Here is a 17,651-nt window from a genome sequence, read left to right on the forward strand (position 1 = left end):
TTACTTTAGTTATAACTCAATTTTTAAAATTTGATTCTTACAACTCAATCCCTATAGTTTTTAACTATTTAAATATTGATTCTTGTATTTTTTTAAAAATAAAATTATAAATATTAAAAATATTTTAAAATTTTAATATTTATACTTTTTGTAAAGATTAAAAAGGTTTAGTAATTTAAAATATTATTAATAAATTTTAACCTAATTTTAATCTTTACAATTTTATTTTTGAAAATATAAGGAGCAATATTTTAATTGGTTAAAACTATATGAACTGAGCTACAAGAGTCAAAATTTAACAACTGAGTTATAATTGACTTACAACTTCAAAAACCAAATGATTAATTTTTTTTAATGTAAAATATTTTATTAAAAGAAGTTTAAATTACTTTTGAAGGACTCACTATACATTTATACAGTAATAATTATTTATCTAATTACTCAATATGGGACTATCATACATCTAATAATTATCTTATTATTTTTTCTTTTCTTTATTTTTCTTTCTTTTATTGTTCACAAATATTCTCTTATTGAAATCAAATCTGTTTGAGACAAGATTGGGACACTAAATGTGAGCATTTTCTTAATGGGGATTTGAATCTTAATTTACCATATGAGGGACGAGCACCTTCCATCCAACCCTTTCTTTTTCAGTATCAATGTCAATTTTTTTATTTTCTATTTTTCTTTTCATTGTCCAAAAATCACCTGGATCTTTATACTATATTAGTGTTTTATATTAATCACGAATTAAACACTAAAATAGCTTAAACTACTTTAGAAGCATTCACCACACATTTATACTGTGATTAATTTTCTAATCACTCAAAGTGATACTATCACACATTTAACACATTGATATTTGGAAGTTAAAGCTTCCAATTCGTTCTCATATCTTGTAATAGGAAGGGCACTGTACAGGCCTATTGAACCTTGTGATTTTTAATAATATATTTTAGATTTTATTTGAAAAAATGGGAAATATTAAAATCAAATGAGGTAGTTAGTATTCATACTAACAAATACCTCATTTTTTGTTAAAAAAGAAAAAAAATGTATAAATCACATGAATAGTTCAATGTGCTCATAGGATCAGGACATAATGAAGAAATGTGGATCTTAAATGTTAAATCACATCCTCCTCCTCCTCATCATCATTATATAAATCTATATTTGCAAGAAATGTGCATAAATAAGTTGAAAGTTGAGTTTATTGGATAAATTCAAACTATTTCACAATAAAATTCCTGATAGAAGAATGAATGCGCACTTGCTAGTTTCCTTTAACAAGAAATTTTTGTTCTTCAACTATTCATTTAATAGCATCTTAAACTTTGTTATAATACAATATCTTCCTTCAATATTTTAAAACAATACAATTTTGGCTTTCAGTTAAATATGTTAAGAATTGATGTAAGTTGACTCAGAAAATTATAATAAAACATTGGAAAATTACATTAAAAAATCCTATAAGAAAATTAATATCAATTAAATCTCTTACATAAATAATTTTAATGAGGAAATTTATGGAGATATTGCACATAAAATACAAGCTGAATAATTTAATTAAAGAAAGGTTAAAGGAGTTATTTGCGATCATAAAATACTTAATAAACTTAAATAGAAGTTTTATTGAACTGTTATAAGATCAACAATATTATAAAGCAGTAACTATTGGGTTTTAATAAGATAGCAAGAATATGAAGTTGGATTGGCAAAGATGAGAATATTAAGATAGATATGTGAACATACATGTATAGGTAAAATTTGAAATAAGCACATATAAGAAAAAGTAAACTTCACACCTATTAAAGGAAAAGTTGTAGAAAATATTTTGAAATGATTTGAACATGAAAAAAAAAAACCCCACAAAAGCCACCTATGAAAATAGTGAGACAGATAAGTTTGAATTTCGTCAAAAGAGGTAAATGAAAGCCTAAAAAAAATTTCTAAAAGTTGTTAGTCAAAACCTCTTCATTAATATTTTTACAAGCTTGACAAATAATAAAATAAAATGATGTCATACAATTCATGTAATCAACTCCACTTACTGAGATAAAGCTCCTTCTTGTTGTACTTATTAGTAATTTTTAGATCTTTTCTTTTTTATACCTTTAGATCATTTTCTATAATATTTGAATTAATTAAAGATCAAAGGTAATCTTTTGTTTATGGTAGAGGCAAGAGCAACATTGCACCATTTATAATTGTTGAAGAAAAAAAATTGCATCACCCTTAAAAAAAAAAAACATGCGTTCTTATGCGAACAATTAAAAGGTAAAAATGTCCTTTTATTTTTAAAAAAAAAACTTAAAAAGAGTCCTTTGACGAAATAGAGCTGTAAGAAACACCATATTATTATAACATACATTAAGGCTGCTCTTCTTTCTGATCTTCAAGATCATGAAGTGACAAGGTTAATGTTACAATATATTTTTTGGAATGTTTTTCATGCCAAAAAAATTTGCTAAGGCTATACCTTTCTCAATTAAAATGAATCATAATGATTAGCTGTAGGAAACTTGTGAATAAAAAAATATTGAATTTGTCCTGGCACTATATGTCCCTGAAATGTCATCATCTTGTTTGTTCTTAAATGCCAAAAGGATCTTCAGATTCAGCATTCACTCAACCTACTTGCTCTATTTTCTTGGCAGTATTGACGAATGTTGCACTCTTATTAAAGCCCTCGAGCAAAAGAATCCGTACTGCTTCCACTCCTTTGTGAAATGTAAAATTCAACTGAAAGATATTTTATATTAACATTTAGATCCAAAAAACCGTGTCAAAGGATTTTCAGTCAATTAAACAGTAAGGAAATGTACCTCTTCTCTTTCTTGTTTAGTGAAGGAGCGAAGAACAAATGCTACAGAATCCATTTTCCCAGGAGGCCGTCCAATGCCTGCCAAAAGAAAAAATAATCATCAATTTTGGTTACAAATAAACATCACAAACCGATGCAAATATGCAATAAAGGTAACAACTTTTTCAAATAAAATAAAATAAAATAAAAGGCTTCAAACATACCAATTCTTAATCGAGGGAAATCAGAACTCCCTTTCAAGTGGCTTATAACACTCTTCATTCTGCCAGAAAGCAAGAAAAAAACATCAATGCCTCATTTGCTTTCCTCAGCAAGCAGCAAGTCAAAGAGCATAACATCACTCAGATGAATGATCATCGTATCAACCTTGATGAGAAAAGAAAGAACTTGAGATGCCTTTTGAGGAAAAATAAAAGAGGAAGGACTGAACATCATGAATTGAAGTAAAATACAAAGGCTATTCTAACCTCTAAGTTTCTAACAGAAAGAGGCCAATTTCATGGGTCTCCTATACTAGTTAGAGGATGGATTAAGAGATGGACAAGGATTTTGAATTTGCTCTCTGCACGTAATTTCAGGAGAAAGAGATATCTTTAAAGGCAATTGAAATGCTTATTATGTGTTTTTGAATTTATGATGTTATTGTTAAACTGTCAGCGCCAGTGTGCCATGCTCAGCATTTAGTTTTAGCATTCCTTAACCTAAGAGAAAGGGAGTAAATTATGGCCATGCTTATACAGTGGAAAATTTAGCCACGTTCCATTCACTTCAATAGTTTCTTTCTATTCAGAAAAGTGATGTAAGCCAAGTACTAGCATAGCCAAGAATATTCTCTACTTGTTTCTAGAATGACCATTCGACTTCTAAAAGTTTATCGTATTTATATTTTATAGCACAAGTAACGTTTCTGCTGCTAGCTAATTATCAAGTTAAGCCCAGACATTTTCACATCCAAATTATGGTTGCGGAAATAATAAAAGAAGACACACAGCATCTTCTACTATCAAATGAAGTAGAAATTTGTATATGAAATTTAAAACATGATTGATATTGTAGTTTATACATTCAATAAGATGCCATGCCAAAGGCAGAGTATTGAAAAACAAGCACAAGAAAAGATCATAATTACCCATTGTGACCTCCATGCCCCCCCTTTGGCAACAGCCGCAATTTTGCAAAAGGCAAATCTAGGTCATCAAAGATCTGTACAAGAGATTTATTAACCCAAGGCTGTAGCACATGCTGCTTCAAATACTCTGCTTTACTTTTGCAGGTCTTAAGAAAAAAGAATAGAAGTTATAGCATAGGTAGTATACCACAAGTACTTGCTTCAATGGAATCTTGTAATATGAAACTATAGCCCCAACCTTCAAAATAGATTTGATTCCCAGTCAGTCGGTCTGTCAAAAATAAAAGTAATAAAGGAGGGCATGCACATCAACAAAGCCACTCTAAAGAAACACAAAATATTTAATCACATGTTCACAACAGTTTTCTTCAGCAATTTGTCATTGCTATGTCACAGGATCTTGTTAAATCCCTTCAGATTTATCATGTTGACAATCATAAAACCAGTATTCTTCAGTCAACAAAGCTGACCTAGCATATATTACAACATATGAGAATGTTCTAGCTAACATACTCACTGATTCACCACTCGAATTCATGAAAGTCTGAGGTTTTGCAAGTATAACTGGCACATCACCTATAACACCTGAAGTAGTAAAAACAAATTCCATCAAAATGCATTGCCCAACTGGAATAACTACTAACAAATATTTCAATGACATCCTTTGCTTTTCTACCTAACATTCTGAAGTCTGAATTAAAATGATATTGGCAAACGAATCTGAGAAATTGAACAAAGCCATATGATCATAATGTATACAGTTCATTAATTACAATATAGACAGTTTCCTGTCCGACATGAAACTACTCTGTGCTTCAACTTGACTATAATTATGATCATATAAAAATAATTAGGGTGGGTAGGGTGAGAAGCCATAATTTACTACAACAAAAATTAATAAGTAGATTGCCATTCCTCTGTAGCCACCGAAGTAATATGAGAGAATGAAAAAGATTTAACCTTTTCCAAACAGGGCTTTAAAGGAAACGCTGCTCATAGGTATCCCTTCAGCTTCCGCTATAGCATCAACCATATCAAAACCCACCTGAAATGATGCTACGAAATGGAGTCAGACATAGACTATTGAAATTGGTTCCAGGTCCCAACCAATCATAATATCATCTACTAGGCATCATAAACTGCTAGCAAGACTCTAACGAATAGTATGAAAAGTTGAAAACTACTTCTATTTCATGAAGTATATATAACAAAGAGGGAGGAAGTTGCCTAACAGCAGTATGTCAGTGTCATATATACATGATACTACATAAAAGATATCTTATTTGTCCACACTTGTACAACAAGCAAGCACAAAATGGAGTACCCATAGCATAAGTATATATACGATTTCCCATATACAACTTGTATTTTTTTTTTTTGGGGCATATGATGGAGAAAAGATTTAAATCTAAGACAGCTCTTGATAAACTGACACTCCTACCACTAGACCACACCCAGTAACTTCAGATACCATGCAATATCTAATTTTCAGCCCAACGCTGCCAAACAAGTCCTATTGCTAGGAAGATGCTGTAATTTCAGACTTTCAAAGCTAGTGATTGAAGATGCACCAAATTAATCAACATTAGAACAGATGCAGTTCAGCTGGGACAATCTAAAGTTAGTGACTTTTGGAAGCACCTATTGCTTAATGAGACAATTCTCCCAGGCACAACAGCTACTGCTGTGGCGGCCGTGGCACTGGAATTTACAATTATCACTGAAACTGGAAAAGCCAGAGGAAGAAGAACACAACAGAGAAAGCCAAGCGAGGAGTGTACGGACATTGTGGCGAGTACCAGCGTACTTCTTGCCAGGATTTCCAAGGCCAAGGATTAGCCATGGTTCCTTATTCTTGGGCTTCACGGCCTCCGAGCTCATTGTACCTGTGGTTATTGAATTTGAAGCCACGATGGCCGAAGAATTCTTATTACAAAACAGAGACATTACACAACAAGAAGCGGGGAATGAAACTAAAGGCTTTGAAAAGCGGAAGCATCGATTCAAGTTGGGGAAACTAGATGATGATAACGAAGCACAAAGGTTCATGCTTCTTGGTTGAAAGGTTAGATTTCGATGCAAGCGAAAGGCACAGAAGCCCTAGGGAAAAAGTAACAAGAACTTCGAAATTGGACGAAGAACTTGCGCTTTTGAAATTTTTTTTATATTTTTTAAAAAATAAAAATAAAAAAATGACCGCAGCAAAAGGCACGTGTTAGCCGCCGTTGCCGGGGATCGAACCCGGGTCGCCCGCGTGACAGGCGGGAATACTCACCACTATACTACAACGACAAGTTGACAGTTCCTTGCAAAATGACATAAAATACCATTTGATCATTCTATCATGACCAATCAAAAAAATCCATCTCAATATCAACCTATTGGATGGAAGGCCCTTATATTTACAAACCTTATTCAACTTGTAAAACTTCTTGATATGAGACTCATTATAATGTTACCATGTTAAGAGACAACATTTTAGTAATTTCATTTTATAATATTTCACTTGACCTCTTATTAGTCAAAATTTTATATGAATAGTTCTTTTTGTGACGTATGTCTTTCAATAAAAATATCAATGTCATGAGCACAAGTCTAAAAAGAGAGCATATCCTAAAAACTAGCTTATTATGTAAAAGAAAAGCACACATATATAAACCTCACTCAACTTATAAGGCTAGTTGACAAAGGACTTATTACATACACTTCATGAAATCCGATTCCATTGCCCTTCTTTTCATGTTACCCCCTTCCTCCATTGGATTCTATTTTCATAAAAAAACCCTTCCATGTTCCGACGTACCAAATGGGGAGTGATACTATTAGTATAGCAACTTATACATTATAAAATTTTCAACCTACTTATACATATATATATTATAATTTTATGATGAATCGATGATGTTTTATAAAAAATGAGTATGCACTATTAGTTTATTATCAGTACGCTATTTATTATTGTAATTATTACTTTTTAAATGATAAATTTTCTCTTTCAAGTTTAAATTTAAATAATTTTAAAAAGATGTAAACCCCACAAGTGTATAAAATTGAATGCCAGTTTTATAGTATATGGATAAGTGATAGAAAAATAATATATTAATATATCAATATATATTATAAAGAATATTATTTATAAGTGATAAATGGGGCGATTCACTTACTTCTTGCAATTTTTTTTTAAAATCAAATATAAATCTAAAGTTGATGTAGCTATAAATTGGATGATGACATCTATCAATTTTGGTTTTCCTTTATAAAACTATTAAATTTGGTTTTTCATTTGAACAAATTGCTCCGCAAATCAGGCCTTAATTACTTTAAAGTATATATAAGATTCATATATGAAAAATTCATATAAGTAAATAATGGCATGATATGTTGTACAAGGCATTATAGTAACTGGTAATTTTTTATTTTTAAAACAATAAAAATTACACTGTGTTTTAGCCCTCCTATCAAATTAAAAAAAAAAAAACATTAAAAAGGCCGAAAAACTTATTTAAGCCAGAGAACACATGGAGCAATTCAATTTATTTGACTTCTCATTTAATTTTTCAACAACCACCGGAAAATTATATTTTTTGAACATTGGCAAAAGTACTTCCTGGCAAGGTATTGAAAGTAAGATTGATTATTGAACTAATGAAAACACTAATTTAACAATTAATAGTTAAAACTATAATCAAACCATAATTAAACTAATTATAAATAAAGCATTTTATGTAATCAGTTAAAACATTTATTTAACAATTTATAGGTTCAATTGAGTTTCCATGCCATGTTTTTTTGGAGACATTTTAGATGTTCTTTTTAATGCCTTTTCAAATCCAAAAAACTTCGATTTCTATGAGCATTCCAAAAGTACTTTCTAAAATACAAATGTTGAACCCAAACCAAACCAAACCTTATATGCTTCCTTGCATCATCCTATTATACTGACTAGTAGAAATAAACATTAACAATCTTATCTTCATTCCCTAAAAATATTTAACACCCCTTTGAGAAATAATGACTAAAATTAGTTGTACATCCACTAAGGTGCACATGGAAGATTAGTAATTTTTTCATCAATCAGGAATCTAGAATGTTCTTCCTAACAATGAAGCAAACTTGCACGACACCAATAAGGAAATACAGCTGGAATAGAACATTACAGAAAAAGAACAGTACTGCACTTAATCACTGCTAATATCAGTTTGATTACATATATCAGTAACCCCAGGTCAGCTTAGTCTGATCATACTAGATGACAACAACGATGACGATGATGACAACAAGCAGCTTTATCCTAATAGATGAGGACGGCTATATGAATTGCATGACATTATTGTGATCTATCATCAACCTAGAATATTAGATGAATACACAAATAATAGCCGAAAACAAAAAGAGATAATGCAGGGGGAAGAAAGGAAAATCAAAGATACGAAGAGCAATTTTTTACAGGGAGAAGAGATGCCAAAACTTCCTTGATCCTCTTTTCCCAAACCTAGCCAATATAGAGCTACTATTGTCTGAACCTTAAGGTTCTGTTTGGTTATTAGAAACGAATGAAATGGAATGAATTAAAAAAAATCAACACAAAAATAAATTAAATCATCCTTTCTCCTCATAATAAACATGATAAAACTCATTAATATATGTTACAAATGTGAGAATCACCATCTCCTCCAAAAATCTCATCAATCATGATTCTCAACTCTATGAATTAAATTAATCCTCTCTTTTATGAATGTGGTTCACTATTCCTTTTGATTATTTTATTTTTCACCTTTATTTTTTCAATCTATTCCATTCCATTCTTTTTTAATAACCAATGGGACCTAATGGTTTGTGGCACCACCTGTCCAGATATGAGCCCACTAATGCTAAATCTTTCTGATCTAGGGTAGATTCCAATTATCCATATTCCATTAGTTTGCCTCAGATGCCTCACCCTCATCAGCCTTTGAAAGTTCCCAGTCATCAAGAAAAGTTCCTTCACAATCTTTGGAAGTTCTATAGCCTGTATCAAAGGGGCATGTTAGTTGCTTGAAATAAATATAAGTGAAAATGTCATCCTAATTAGTGAAAGTGTCTTGAGGAAAAATTAAAAAAGGAAGGAAGAAAGAAGAAAGAAAAAGCAAGACATAAGGGTTCTAATTAGTTGGTGTGTAACAAAAGTTCTTTCGGTTGTCAAGACCTTCTCCAACCCCCCAGCTGATTGGATGAGCACTCCACAACAGAATTATGCCCCATTTTGAATGACACGATGGAATTTTCCTTTTATAATATTTTCCCTCTTATAATCCAAAAGGCAAAATTTATTCAAAAAAAAAAAAAATCTAAAAGGCAAAAATATGCAAGGCATCATGCTGGAGACTTCAGATTTTTACATGGATCGCACAGGTACAAATGTAAGCATTTCTTCATGCTTATTAACAAGAAACGTTCCTGAATAAGAATGTTGCTAAGGATGACAATAGTTGAATTTTCTTAATTCAGTTGTGTAGCAAAAATAGGAAGGGAAATATTTCTCCATATGCATACAGAAATGTTTTCCTCTGCAAAGAACAATTGACAAGAAAACTCTAACACACTTCATTGCATTATCATGTAGAATGAAACCTATCTCTTATACGTGCAGAATATCCGATACTCAATTAGTAGAAATATAAGTTAACAATGTTACCTCCATTCCCTCTGAGGAATAACAACTAAAATGAGTTGGAAACCCACTGCAGCGGATATGGAAGATCAGAAATTTTTTCTCCAATCAGAAGGGATTCCTCTGAACCATGACTGCAGTGAAACAAAATGGTTAGAGTCAGTGAAATCCATCTAATAAATTTGATAATTTTACTTGAGATACTCAAAGCCGACACTCGATAGATACATGTGAAAACCAGAATATGCAATCCAATTGTATAAAAGAAGGCAAAGGTTCAAGCATCTGCAAGATCATTATTTATCAACAAATAATGCAATGCTAATAATATTTCACCCAGGAAAGAGAGAAAGAGTTATTGATACATTAATGTATCCAAGACACAGTCCCAGGATCCAAACACAATTGATGGCAATATGAAAACAATTTTAATGCATGTGTTTGATGTTAGATTGTGCAATTATAATACACAGAAGAACATTTTTGAATGAGCCAACACTGATGCTGAATAGTTAAACATGTCCACCGGAAATAAGACACAATGAAGACCACATAAGATGGAGCAAAAATAGAAGCATGAGTAAAGTTTACCTTAGACACCTCACCGGCTCACCCCTATGACCTATCATCGTCTGAAAGTTCTTGGTCATCAAGAGAAGTTCCTTCACGATCTTTGGAAGCCCCATAACCTGCATCAGAAGGGCTATGTAAGGTGCTTTAAATGAATGCTCAAGTGATGCCTCAAATCACCTTAGAGAGCAGTTAGAATAAAAATGAAACGGACATTAATCGAAGATAGCACCTTGCCCTTTTGGGAAAGAGACTAGAGATAGCAAATTTTTTTCATTCATCTGTACAAAATTGAGAAAGCATAGAAAATTTTTGATGTATTTTGATCCAGTTCTTCAAAGCGGATAAGCACACAATACTTTCATCCTTAAATGTTACGGATTAAAAAAAGAAAAGAAAAAAAGGATAAGAGTCCTGTTTATTGAGTGGTAAGGTATGCAAATCGTGTAGTATTTCAGTCCTACATTACTGTGTGCTTTCCAGAGAAATATAGAAGTAGCATGGCATATATTTTCACCAAAAATCTCTGCAAGTGCACAAGCCATTTTTGAAGTGATGAAATCTGTTCACATCCCTGACAATGAACTCTCTCTCTACAATATCACTAATCAGTTTGAAGGCCTCATGACAATCACTGCACATTCTCAAGTTCTTCATTATTCTGATTATGGCTCCTTTAGGAGTGTTGATTAAGCCAAAAGCCAAGGCTAGTCTCTCACTGTGCAAACTCACAATTTGCTCTTTGGCCTCTTCTTCCACATCAACAAACACCAACCCTTTTGTCTCCCCTACATATCCTCTTTCCTTCATTCTCTCTTCCAATTCCCTAAGAAAACTCAGTATCTCACTCCCTTGAACACAATTAGAAACATCTCCAGCATAAAACAAGTATGTTGATTCCTTTATCTCAATCCAACTGCACCCAGGTTCCTTTCTAATCCCAGTATGTTTCATCCTAGATCTTAGAGTATAAGCATTTTCCCAATCCCCAGCTAGTACATATGTATTGGACAAAGTAACATAAGCCCCTGCTGATTGTGTGCTGGACTCTATTAACCTTTTGCTGGCTTCAAGGGCAATGTCTACCCTTCCATGAATCCTGCCAGCCGAAAGAAGGGTACCCCACAACATAGCCTCATCCTCGCTGTTTTCAACTTTGACAGATTTGGCCAATTGGAAGGCTTCTTCAACACGGCCAACTCGACCTAACATATCCACAACACATGTATAATGCTTAGGATCAGGCTTCAGTCCATATTTGCTATTCATGGAGTTTAGCAGCTCAACCCCTTTATCTACTAGACCTGAATGGCTGCAAGCAAATAAAACTCCAACAAAGGTCACTCCATTGGCTTTGATTCCTCTATCAATCATTTCTTGAAAGAGTTGCAGAGATAGTGTCCCAACTCCATACTTCGCAGCACCCACAATCATTGAAGTGTAGGGAATTACTAAGGGATTTTGGATTCTCCTGAAGACTATTTCAGAGTAATTAACACAACCACACTTGGCATACATGTCCACAAGTGCACTTGCAATAACATCATTTGTATCATGTCCAAGACGGATCACAACCCCATGAGTGATTTTCCCACAACCAAGACTGCCCAGACTCGCACAAGCATTGATTACACTGGATAACATGAAGTGATTTGGACTGCCCAATCTCAAATTATTGTATTCCTTAGTCAGTTGAAGGGCATAGTGTCCAAGTGCATTCTGAGAATATGCTGTGATCATTGAAGTCCACGAAACGATATTCCTGTGATGCATTGAGTCAAAAATAATCCTTGCTTGATCTACTTTATTGCACTTCCCATACATATCAATAAGGGAAGAACACACAACAAGATTAGAGCCAAAACCCATGACTAGAATAAGAGAATGAATACTTCTACCCACCCTGAGATTAGCTAAGAGTGAGCAAGCATTGATCACAGTGGCAAAAGTAAAGTCATTGGGCAGAATAGAGCTTTCTTTCATTTTCTGAAAGAGCCAAAGCACCGATTCAGGTCTAGCCTCACCTGTGTAACCGGCCATAAGTGAGGTCCAGGACACGACATTTGGTTCAGGCATCTCATCAAACAGTTTACGTGCGAAGTCAATTCTGACCAGCCTAACATAGGAGTTTAGGAGATGGTTGGCGGTGAAGGTGTCATCTAGGAATCCGGATTTGATAACATAGGAATGGGTCAAGGTTGCAGAGGTGAAATCCTTAGAATTTTGGAGGTTCCTAATGAGATTGGATTTGGTATGAAAAAGTGAATATCTTTGTTGGTGGGAAATATATGAAAGAAAGAGATTTATTAGGATACCCTGATTCAAGGAATGCTTCATTTTACACCTACAAGTGTTTTGGTTCGGAAGTACCACTTAAAAATGAGATAGGGAACCATATTCAGTTATTTACGATCCAATAAACCATAAATTGTTTTCCTTGGACGCTGTTTTCAAGGTATACAGAAGAGAGAAGACATCCTGGTCATTGATTGAGCGATACCAATGGAAGTGCTTCAATGGAATTGGTGGGAAAATTTTTTCCATTCAGGATTGCAAGGTTGCCTCTCATAGATGAAGTAAGCCATGGAATTACACCTAGAGGCTAGATCACCCAAATTTCATCAGTCTTCTTCCAGGCACAGCCATCAAAATGTGCTTGTTTTATTTTCACCATGTCCCTCTAAATGAAAATAGGGAAAATGACAATAAAATACCTCTGAAACAAACAATCTCAGCTCTGAAAGTCAGAATTTCCTTTGATCACAACCATCAAAATCTCCAAAAATCCTCGAAGGAATCAAAGTTCAAACAATGGAGTGAACAAAATCTTCGTCCCCCCTCCTTTTCCATTACAGTTTAAGTTCTTGAGTCTCAAAGCACCAAGACAGGAAAGGGTTTTCATCGGAAAGTTCTCCGCAATGGTGAACGCGGCAGCAGCGTAGAAGAAGACGGTGGCGAATCTCCAGTTCAAGGTGTGTAAGTCGGACGACACGGACTTGTTCTTGCCGCTAGTGAGACATTGCAGGTCACCGGTAATTTGTTAAAATACAAAATGACAAACAAGCTCTTAAAATTTAAAAAATAATTATCGCATCTCGTAATATTTATTTATTATTTGCCGATTAATTTGGAGCAACTTTATATTCTCTCATGAAAATATGAGTTTAGTTTAGAGGAGTTTTTTTTTTTTTTTGCCAGTTGGTTAAAGGAGTTAGCTCCAGTAATTTCTTACATGCATCTTGTAAAAAATTTAATTTAAATAAAAACTAGTTTGTTTTAACTCGAATAATTTTTTTTTTTCCAGACTCAAATCATTTAGGCTATGAACCAAGTGGCTTAATTCATATGGGACCCAAGTGGGTTAATTCATATGAGTTAAAGTTGGCCTACTTAACTCATACTTTTAAAAGTTAAAATTTATGTACTTAGTCATACATATTTAATATATTTATATTCAATTAAATCATGATAATTGAATCTTAACATGTCAATTAAATTCATAACAAAAATTTATTATAGAATAAATAATTTATAAAAGATTTACATGTTTTTTTTAATGCTAAGCCATGGAAAAACCGTGCAAGGAGACCAAAATTAAGTCATGTCTAAAATTATAAAGTTAATACAATTGGTGATGGAGTGTCTAAAGCCATAATGTTGGAGTTATCCCTGAATGTTTGATTAGCAAGCAAGTTGGCGTATCCATTTGCTTTTCTTTAAATGCGATCAAAAGTGATCTCCTATAGTGAGATATCTGATTTTGTTGATATATTCTGAGAGAGTGTGTCTTCAAAGTAGTTATGTTTGATAAGAAATAAAGCTTCTATAAAATCAGAGTAGACATTGATTTTAGAGAGCTTAACATTCCAACAAAGATTAAGATCTTTTAAGATCTCCACAAATTCAACAATTGTGTTAGGATGGCAGCCAAGATTCTTTAATCCAATTACCCTTATCATCCCTAATAATGCCTCTACAAGCAGCAACGCCATTGATGTTGATAGAGCTGTCAATGTTGAGTCTGACCTGTAACATCGTGGAAGTTAAAGATCATATTAAGTAAAGTAAAAGAGAATAATTGAGTTAATTAATGTGGTGTTTGCCCAGAGAGGTCTAATAAGTGCGTTTGGTTGTGATTTTAGCCCTAAATTCAGGTCCAAAGTGAAGTCTGGTTACCTAAACATCAAATAAGGAGAAGATATGAAGGAAGATTTTGTGCCATACATTGCGACGTGCATCACATCAATTGCAGCACATTAATGGTAATCAATGATAGAGAGACCTCTCTATGTAGCGCATGGCCAATTTTTTTGATAAGTGATTCAAGACTCAATTTGAAAATTAAAAGAGAGAAAGGGAGGAAACGAAGAGCACACCTTTTGCTCTGCTAGGTTTGAGTTTGAGGATCCTTAGAGATGTTTTGGAGCCTCCAAACACTAAGAGTAAGTTTCTTATGCCTTCTTCCTTCTTTCTTATCCATTTTCATGAGGGTTTGAATTAGGGTTTAAGTTAGGGAAGTGATTTTTGGTCCATATAGACTGTGGGTCAGAACCCATTGACTTAAATAGAGTTAATGGGAGTTGTTTAGGTTATTTAAATATAGCATTAATGGTTTTATAAGTTATTGGTTGGTAAATGCCATTAATATCCAAAAATAGGCATAAATGAGGTGGCTAGAGTTGTTTTAAAGCCATTAATGGTGGTTTAATGACTCATTAATGACAATGTGAATTGAGAGAACTTAGTAGACTCAATGGGTATGTTTGATAAAGAGAGATTGTGATTTTGGATGAATTGGAATGATGAGATAAAGTGTTAAAATTTATCCAAATGAGGATATTGATGATTATCCTTGTGGTTAAATTGTAGATTAACTAAATTTGGCACCATTCAAGCTAATTGGAAGTTTGAAAGTGTTTGTATTTTAAGAGGTAAACCTTTGATTTTTTAAAGGTTTAAAATAATTGGGAGAAAATTTAGTTTGTATAATTACTTGTTAATTGATTATAACTTGAAAGAATTTGTTTACAAAATCGCGATAAAGATTTACTTGTGGATTGATGCAAATTTAGTAACGTGGTGAATTAAGTGTTATGCAAGTATGTATGGATTTATAGGAATGATATGTGTGTGTATATAGTGATGTTATTGTATAAGCAAGTGTTTATAAAATAAAAAACATGAGATTTTGTTCATATTGAGATGTGGAGTATATGAAGATGAAAATAAGTTGCATGCTAGTAATAAAAAGGAATATGCTTGCTAAGTTTTGATTTTTGTGCATGGCATGATCACTATGACGGGAGTTCGCTTACGGAGAGGAGTAGTATTAAATTCACGTGGTAATGGTGACTTACCATTAAAATCAAAAGTCAGCTAGCTGCCGATCGTTAGAATTAAGAGGTAGTCCTTGTCCCATGATTTATTGGAGATTGTCTTACTTATTTTTCGAGAGACTCGAACCTAATTAGTTTTCACTAATTCATGAGGAGGCTAGATCAGGGTATGGCACTCCATAGTTGTTAGTATTGAGAGAAACTGGGGACCATAAGTGAGTGAGGTAGCCTTGGCTAGTTCCTCACAAGTGGAAGACTTGGTTAGTATGAATTTATAGACATATTAGTCACCGGTTTCATGTCAGAGGTATCAAGAGGGCATAAGGTTTGCATTGATCATGCATTTCTATTCCCAACCACATGATTGTTATTATTATGATTCGGTGTAAGATTTGATAGAGGCACATGGTTATTATTATTATGACCTCATATGTGTATTATGGTTTGTGCATGTTATGAGATGCTATGTATTCATGACCGGTCACATGATTATTAGTATTGTGGTTGTGGCAACCTTTGAAAATCTTGCTAAATTTGTGAAAAGATAATTATTACCATTTGCATCTATAATTAATTGATATGCAATTATATAGGCTAGATTGACCTTAGTAATTGAGTAATTATACTCATCCCTCATTTTTCAATATTATAGAGACTAGCTCATCGGATCAAGATTAGGGGAAATGGCTTAATGCAAAGGATTCTATGTAATCCTAACTGTAGGCCTTTTGTAGTATTATAATTATGTATATTTTAATTTATAATTAACAACTAGGATATCATGTGATTTATTTTGACTATTTGCACTATTATTGAAAATAATTTAAAAATGTATTTGTACCTTGAGATGTTTGTGGTATGATGATAACATGTATATGGGGCCCAAATACTAATGCAAGTAGGGAAAAGTGTTAATGAATTAATATTATGGTTTATATGATAAATTATGAGAAATTGGATCCCCCTATGTTTTTGTGATCAAGGGGTTAAGTGTTGAAAATGTGATTTATGTATGATCGTTTGGTTATGGTGTGTTGCATGAGTCCTTTATAGTCCATTGAGTGTGGTCTAAGGATTGGTGTAGGCTTTTGGCACTTGTGTTGCGAAACAGACACCTTAGTTGTGTATTATGGTAAAAAAGGAGTGAATTTAGAAATGTGTGTCCATCTTTTAATTGAAAAATAATTTAATTGTGAAATTAATGTCATTAATTAGAGTTAGGAGAAAGCTCTCTGTAGATACCTAGATCATCTCGATTTGACATCAGACAAAGAAATGGGGCACATTGAAAGTTTGCCTTTGGGGTTGTCATGTGACAACTCTACTGCCATCAAATTTTGTGCAATGCACCATGGCACATGGCACAGAAAGTAACGTGCCACGATGCATGTAACATGAGCTGCGACGCGCCTATGCTGTTTTATTGAAGACAATGTTTATTTTTTTTCAATTGTTTTGCAAATACCTTATTATAAAAGATATCCTATGCTTTCGTTTACGTTTTTAACTCTGATGTGTGAATAATGGAATTATATTGATGTGTTTTGAATTGTGAAAACTTGGGATCCCTAATTTTAAAATTTTCATAAATTTGTAATTTTTATGATTATCTTGAACTTGGAGTTAAGGGTAGACTAGCAAGGGTAACCTTACTTATTTACCTGAAAAACTTACATGACCCACCCAGGTTCAAGAGGGCTTCTTTTAGCTTCATATCTAGTATTGTTTTTGCTCATATGGTTGATTCTAGCTTGAAATTGTAGGTTGTTAATAATTTATTGAGTGCATAAAAACACAATGTCTTTGTCTTGGGTATTATCTTTTGAGTAGATCTTGTTGCATTTTTCCTTCCATATATTATAGTAGGCAAGTGTGAAGAGGCTCTACCAATTCGTTCTTCTCTTGCTCAAGCTACTTGCTTGATCTATAGTGTTCCAAATTATTCAATCTTGCACAAAAAGAGAGAAGAAAGTATTAAGTTGGTAGGATTAACTATTTTTTTTTTGAAACATCAAAAGCTTCCTTACAATCTCGTAAGATATGGATAGAAGAGTTACAACTAAGTGGATAAGTACGCTGTTAGGATGTATTTCCATTATTATGAGTATAGTTGGTTTGTAAATGTTCCCATGCAGCTTT

General features: G+C 33.1%; 2 protein-coding genes and 1 non-coding gene across 4 annotated transcripts; all 3 read right to left on the reverse strand.

Moving 5' to 3' along the window:
* Window positions 1-2,336: 2,336 nt before the first annotated feature.
* On the reverse strand, window positions 2,337-6,082 carry LOC129293241 (peptidyl-tRNA hydrolase, chloroplastic). The gene is made up of 8 exons (XM_054931082.1): window positions 5,742-6,082; window positions 4,917-5,001; window positions 4,474-4,541; window positions 4,144-4,194; window positions 3,957-4,030; window positions 3,031-3,089; window positions 2,829-2,905; window positions 2,337-2,745 (listed from the first exon to the last, which is right to left on the reverse strand). Exons 1-8 carry the CDS (start codon window positions 6,003-6,005, stop codon window positions 2,632-2,634), a joined length of 792 nt encoding a protein of 263 aa, XP_054787057.1. The 5' UTR covers window positions 6,006-6,082; the 3' UTR covers window positions 2,337-2,631.
* Window positions 6,083-6,176: 94 nt separating this feature from the next.
* TRNAD-GUC (transfer RNA aspartic acid (anticodon GUC)) lies at window positions 6,177-6,248 on the reverse strand. The gene has a single exon. It is a non-coding gene; the product is annotated as a tRNA-Asp (tRNA).
* Window positions 6,249-8,114: 1,866 nt separating this feature from the next.
* On the reverse strand, window positions 8,115-13,195 carry LOC129293501 (pentatricopeptide repeat-containing protein At4g15720). 2 transcript variants are annotated; one of them, XM_054931507.1, is made up of 4 exons: window positions 10,694-13,195; window positions 10,198-10,295; window positions 9,631-9,740; window positions 8,115-8,964 (listed from the first exon to the last, which is right to left on the reverse strand). In XM_054931507.1, the coding sequence occupies exons 1-2, from the start codon at window positions 12,511-12,513 to the stop codon at window positions 10,271-10,273; spliced, it is 1,845 nt and encodes a 614-aa protein (XP_054787482.1). In that variant the 5' UTR covers window positions 12,514-13,195; the 3' UTR covers window positions 8,115-8,964; window positions 9,631-9,740; window positions 10,198-10,270. The 2 variants fall into 2 exon arrangements, with proteins under 2 accessions (XP_054787482.1, XP_054787483.1); XM_054931508.1 differs by having other exon boundaries at window positions 10,198-13,195.
* Window positions 13,196-17,651: the final 4,456 nt, after the last annotated feature.

The sequence above is a fragment of the Prosopis cineraria genome, unplaced genomic scaffold (genome assembly GCF_029017545.1).
Source record: "Prosopis cineraria cultivar Desert tree isolate PC_DT_omini unplaced genomic scaffold, ASM2901754v1 PC14, whole genome shotgun sequence".
NCBI classification, from domain to species: Eukaryota; Viridiplantae; Streptophyta; class Magnoliopsida; order Fabales; family Fabaceae; genus Prosopis; species Prosopis cineraria.

Bases quoted from the DNA above. Each gene is read 5' to 3' on its own strand.
- LOC129293241 (XM_054931082.1), bottom strand. From the start codon at position 6,005: ATGAACCTTTGTGCTTCGTTATCATCATCTAGTTTCCCCAACTTGAAT. The intron at 4,195-4,473 runs GTGAGTATGTTA...TCTATTTTGAAG, and splicing joins TGAATTCGAGTGGTGAATCA to GTTGGGGCTATAGTTTCATA. The intron at 2,746-2,828 runs GTACATTTCCTT...AATATCTTTCAG, and splicing joins CTAAACAAGAAAGAGAAGAG to TTGAATTTTACATTTCACAA.
- LOC129293501 (XM_054931507.1), bottom strand. From the start codon at position 12,513: ATGAAGCATTCCTTGAATCAGGGTATCCTAATAAATCTCTTTCTTTCA. The intron at 10,296-10,693 runs GTGAAAATATAT...CTTCTGATGCAG, and splicing joins TGCACTTGCAGAGATTTTTG to GTTATGGGGCTTCCAAAGAT.